We start from the raw sequence: 6,000 nt of genomic DNA, 5'->3' as shown, positions 1-6,000 counted from the left end.
TTTGACACCCCAACGGATGAAATTCTGTGGCGCATGAAAAGTATTGAAAATTACAATAATGTTTTAGGGTCCTCATCAGTATCTTTTATATTCCCGCCTTTGGTCCTAGGGAACTGCAAATTTTTCGCTGACAGCGAACCTAAGCTGAGGGCTGCAAAGAAGTACTGTGACGTCAAGCCGAATCTCACTTAGAAAAGGACTCGCAGTGTCTTCCGCGTCAACGTCAAAAATTGGCAGACCGATAAGAGGAACGCACCATTGCTGTAAAAGGAGTGAGGTGCGCCAGTCAAAATGTATGTACGTGTGCATGAACTTTACAGTTCTCTCAGTGTCAGAAGTGAGGGTATCGTAATATTCCATTTATTTTGTTTCTGCAGTTACTTAACTGCACTGATTAGAAAACGTTCTCTGTTCTCGGATGTTTAACGGTTCCACACCCTTCCTTCTTGGGCTTTCTCTAGGATATGGTCTCTCCCTATCAATCTCACTTTGCTCCGAAAATAGGCGGTAACCAAGAGCGAGTGACGTGAGGCCTCGGCCATTTTGGGGCAGCTAGTGGTATCCTCCGATTTGATTTATTTATTTTTTCTCAGAGCGGTTCTTTGCATTTCCGTTTTTGGATGAAAAAAAAAAATCCTTTTTTATTGTTTCATCTTCTTTTGGAATCCAGAAACGGCGTTTTGACGCCGCCTCGCGCGCAGAGTGAAGTTGAAGTGGACAGTGAGAAACAGGCGTGCAACCTCCCCCCCTCTATCCCCAGAAGGGCAGAGAAGAACGTAGGTCAGATAACGATAGTGGGAGGTGCGGGGAGCTGCGCACGCGCGTGACCTTTCATCTTCGTCATCATTTTCTCTTCCTTGTCTCGCGCGTAGAGAAGCGGAGTTTGACGTGTGTGTACGCGCGTGACTTGGGGTGACCGTTGAAGGAACAGACGCTCTAACCGACGGATTATTAACAAAAATAAAAGCGAGCAAGGTTGAGGCGGTAGCGCGGAGAACTTCGGCGGTTGTGCGGCCCTCGCTGTGTGACGCAGCGCCTCGGGGCCCCGGCGGCCGCTTTCCCTTCGTGAGCGCGCTGCGGGCCGGACTATGGGTGGGCCGGGGAGGAGCAGAGAGCGCGGCCCGGTGTCCAGAACAGCAGTAGCAGTAGCCGCCCGCGTGGAGCAAGGCCCCAGCGGGGTTCTCGTTTTATCTTGACATGGCTTCCTGTGACCTCTGTAGCAGCGTCGCCACTACTACCGCCAGCCCTCCCGCCGCCAGCACCACCGCCGGGTGCGGTTAACAGGAGCTAGACAGTGCCGGGCAAGGGGAGGGGGGAAGAAGACGCCCGAAAACCGCGCGGTAACTGAGCCAAACGCGTTTACCTACCGACCCCCGCCTTTCGAACAAGCTTTAAACCGAGCGAACCCAGACTTCTGTCCGGCATGAGATAGCCAGGGGCGAGCCGAAGGGAATACGTTCCCCTCCCAAGTGATCGCAGTATTCGGAGTCTGGATGATGGGATCGGATCGTTGAACGATTCGTACTTAGTTTTCTCAGTTGCGGGATATTTTTTTTAAGTTAACTGTACCCGCCATTACCCTTTTTGTCGCTTAGACGCTTCTGTCGTTGCCTGATATCGCGACATAGTGACTTCGTCCCCGCGCCTGTAGACGAAATCGGGCGGGTTATTCAACGCGAGGCGATTAGAGCAGGAAAATCGGTGGTTAAATAGAAAACAAAACCGAAAGTAATATGTAGAAAGAGGCCTTGGGTTTGACAGCGCCGTGCATCTCAGTTTCTCTCTTTCCCCGCCTTCGCCATGGTTTTCCGTCGGCCCCTACTGAAGCTAGAAATGACTCCGCTCTTTTTCCTCTTCGCTCCTCTGCAAACTAGCTCTGCTGCCATGAGCAGGAAAACTTCCTGGTCTCTCTCAGGAGGGCTCGCACTACCCATTCTGAGCTCCGTCCGCGAAGTAGTGTAAAAAGATTACACCTATTGAAGAGTAGAAGACAGGCATATATATAAAAAAAGGGCAGGGGAATAAATCAGGAGTAAGATTGAAATAGTCATGAATCTGGCTTGTTGAATACAATCTTGTTTAAGATCTGTTTTTTTTCCTTTGTGAGAAGAGGTAAAAAAATGGATTTAAAAGATTGGGCTAACTTAGCTGGTTGTCTTGTCTTGTACACATAAATTTTGTTAAAGGTTTGTTTAATTGCCCTTTCCTTCCTGTTAAATTACTTACATCAAAGTATTGTTTTCTTTAAAAAATTTGGGAATTTTGGAAGGTACTGTCAAATTTCCTTCTGGTCCACCATGCTTGGACAGTTGTTTGTGTTATTTCTTGGCCCTTATGATAAAATAGTCTTAAGTGTAGTGTGAGGAAGGTCTGGGTTACTTTCAGTTCATCTATTCAGCCATACTAACAGGGATAAAAATGACTTGCTTCTGTTGAACAAAGTCTTACGTGGATGTGCCCATAGTTAGTGACGGTTTCTAAAGGCGTTATTACCATCTCTTTTAATAATGGGGGACCCTAACTCCCGGAAGAAGCAAGCACTGAACAGACTTCGTGCTCAGCTTAGGAAGAAAAAAGAATCTCTTGCAGATCAGTTTGACTTCAAGATGTATATCGCCTTTGTATTCAAAGACAAGGTAATAGGTTGTTAGTGTTGTCTAGATGCGTTTCTCTAGTTTACATAATAGTATACTATACATAAAAGCTGGCACCAGTCTAGTGGCTTCCCTTGGTGGCCAATTTTTAGAGTGGTATTGGATGCGGTTCACTAGTTTGTAAGTTCTATGGAGTAAGGACAGTCTCCTATGTGCATCTGTACAGTATGTCATATGTCTAGTAATGCTTTAGAAAACGTTCTGAGCAATGTTGTGATTTAATCTTAATTGACAAGGTGATATATTTTAAAGAGAGAGCAGAAAAACCTTAGGATTTCTGATGGTGCTAAAGGTGATTTTAATTGAAACTTGAAATGTCTTTAAAGCCAGTCAGCAATAGGAATTCTTACCTTTTTGTTACTAGACAAAAGACAGCCTTGAGTCTGGCTGTCAACATATTATGAAAATGTTCTCTGAAACTATTGTATCTTTTCTCTTTGTTTCTTAAAATATTTGATAGGGTATTTAAAAATCTGAACTGATGTACACAATCTGAGTTAGAGTATTTGTCTTTTACATTTCTAACTATCCTAGTTCTGAAAGAATAAAAGCAATCTAGTCCTTAAAGCTTACAGAGTTTAGATAAGGTAATTAAATGAATGGGACAGTGTTTAATTATCAGATATTCTTTCAGAAGAAGAAGTCAGCACTCTTTGAAGTGTCTGAAGTGATACCAGTCATGACCAATAATTATGAAGAAAATATTCTTAAAGGTGTGCGGGATTCCAGCTACTCCTTGGAAAGTTCCTTAGAGCTTCTGCAGAGGGACGTAGTACAGCTTCATGCACCTCGCTACCAGTCCATGCGCAGGGTAAAAAAAATCCACAATTTACCATGTAAAATGTTTTTGTTTTTTTAATTTTGCTCTTTCTTTTGTGTACACAAGTACACCATTGAGTAGCTGCTAAATTCCAGTTAATGGTTTAATTTGTAAGGTAATTAAGATAATAACCTGGATTGGCCACAGTTGGAAACAGAATACTCAGCTTGATGGACCTTTAGGCTGACCCAGTATTCTTATGTTCTTAAGGTGGTGGCCAGAGCTCAAGAGATGTTAGGTGCACAGGGAGAAGCATAACTAAAAGAAAAAAATGAAGTAATTATCATTGTACAGGTCTTTGGTAAGACCTCACCTTGAGTATTGTTTCCAATACTAAAGGCCAGAAAGACACAGTGGTGACAATCCAGAAAGAGGCTAACAAAACATGCAGTCTCCAGAAAAAGCTGTATAAAATGAGACTTAAGGCTCTAAATACCCTAGAAGATAGACTGGGCAGATATTTAAAAACCTGGATGATACTAATGCATTTAGGATGTAATACTTTTCAGTGCAAGGGAAGTTCTAGAGCAAGGCGGGGGGGGGGGTGTGGAGTCATTATCCACACATTGGAGGAGGTAAACTATTAAAAATTTTTAAAAAATACAGATCTTATTTAATTATTTTTATGGAAAGGATGGTGAATGTATAGAATGCTCCCTCTGAGTGGGTGATGGAGGCAAAAATAGAAACATTGAAATGTGACAACAGAGGCCATCCATCCATCTAATTTAGTTTTACGATTCCCATCATTCCCGTAGAGATCTTTTATTTATCTCATGCTTTTTAAAATTCAGATACTGTTTTGTCCTCTCCTCCACTGGGAAGCTATTCCATGCATCACTACTCTCTCTGTAAAGAAATATTTCCTAAGATTACTCCTACTTAGTCGTCTTTCACTCTTATCCCAGGACCCCTCATTTTAGAGCCCCCTTTCTGTTGAAAGAGGCTCTGGAATTGAAGGCATGTGATAAGCAGAAGCATGACTTAACTGGCATGTATTCAAAATATCGTATTCAAAACAATTCAGGTATTGGGGCTGCCAGAATATCGCAAATTCTAATGGAAATGCAGGCAGCATTTCCTGACACCTAGTGGAAATGCAGGTTTTTCAAGAAACTGGGTTACGAAGCTTTGTGGTTAGACATGCACAAAGTATTGTCGAGGGAGGTGTACTAGGTTTGAACTAAATGGGGTGGATATTGAGTGCTTAGCTGCCAAAGATGATAGAATTACAAATAAGAAGACAAAAACTCCTGGGTAAGGAGAGCTCTTACTAACTGCCATACTGCCATATTTAGTGGTTGGCAGCTGGGATATATTCTTGCAATGTGGATAGGAATAATTGGATGGATGACTTGGTCTTTTTGTGGTTGTCATCTACTATGTTTGTATGGCGATGGTGTGAATTACCAGAATGTAAGTTTGAGCTATCAAACTATATTTTCTATCCAAATTCTTCTTAAGTACTTTGAAGTTGGCAATTTATACATTGCAAAAGTAATATCAATGTATGTGTTTTTTTAAATACTGATAATTAATGTGATAATGGAATGAGTAAACTAACTTTTCTCCACACCAGGATGTAATTGGATGTACTCAGGAGATGGATTTCATTCTTTGGCCTCGGAATGATATTGAGAAGATTGTCTGTCTCCTGTTCTCTAGATGGAAGGGGTCAGAAGATGAGCCCTTTAGGCCTGTTCAGGTACGTACTTGTAATTTTTCTGTCTTTTTAAAAATGAGTCATCTTTTGATGTAATCGTTTATAAATTCCCATTGTTTTGCCTTCTGCTGTACCAGTGAGGAACATATGGATTTAGTTCCATTACCCAGCCACTGGAGACAGTTATTTTAATGACATCACTAGCATATACACTGCACATGGAACTGGCATAGTCTGTCTTCAGCTTCTGGATGCATGGTGGAGCATAGGCCCATCCCTAGACAATTCTTATGAGAAGAAATTGGGGTGCTTTTAATGACTAGGGGAGGAACTTGAGAGGTTTGTAAAGACTTTAGGTGAGTCTAGGCCACAAAGATTGGCAGAAGATAGATTCAGGAAGGGTTATTGAGCATTTAAGAGGAAGGAGTCCATATAGAGAGGCTAAAAAGTATTGTCCAGGGAAACAGTTTTGATTCTCAAGAGTGCACGAGGAAGAGGAAGCATACAGCCCTTTCATGGAGCCACAAGGCCAGATCTGATTCCGTAAGGCTGGTGAACGCTGTAATGAGTCCCTGTGGATCCACTCCTTATCCCTATAAGGGGCAGATTTTCCATGAGTGGATCCAAATTAACTTCAGACTGGTGGGCACTGGATATTATAAAGAACGACTATGCGCCAGACCAGTAAAAGAATACATTACAATCTCAGTTCAGTCACCAGAAAAGGTGGCTGCTGTTCATTTGACTTTAAAAAATTTGGTAATGTTAGAGCTGTCCATCCAGTTCCTGTCGAGGAGGACAGCAGGAAGTCTATTCGATTTACATTGTCATCTCAAAGAAGGATGGTTCCTACAGACCTATAT

At 42.4% G+C, this 6,000-nt stretch overlaps 1 protein-coding gene across 1 annotated transcript in view; it reads left to right on the top strand.

Moving 5' to 3' along the window:
- Positions 1-599: 599 nt before the first annotated feature.
- The window catches only part of C2H6orf62 (chromosome 2 C6orf62 homolog), a 59,827-nt gene continuing 54,426 nt past the window's right edge, over positions 600-6,000 (top strand). The window contains exons 1-3 of the mRNA XM_029590778.1: positions 600-2,636; positions 3,289-3,465; positions 5,054-5,179. Coding sequence (XP_029446638.1) covers positions 2,508-2,636; positions 3,289-3,465; positions 5,054-5,179 — 432 coding nt within the window. The 5' untranslated portion in view covers positions 600-2,507. The remainder of the gene's footprint in view (positions 2,637-3,288; positions 3,466-5,053; positions 5,180-6,000) is intronic.

The sequence above is a fragment of the Rhinatrema bivittatum genome, chromosome 2 (assembly GCF_901001135.1).
Source record: "Rhinatrema bivittatum chromosome 2, aRhiBiv1.1, whole genome shotgun sequence".
Lineage (NCBI taxonomy): Eukaryota > Metazoa > Chordata > Amphibia > Gymnophiona > Rhinatrematidae > Rhinatrema > Rhinatrema bivittatum.
This window is presented reverse-complemented; position numbering and strand designations above follow the sequence as displayed.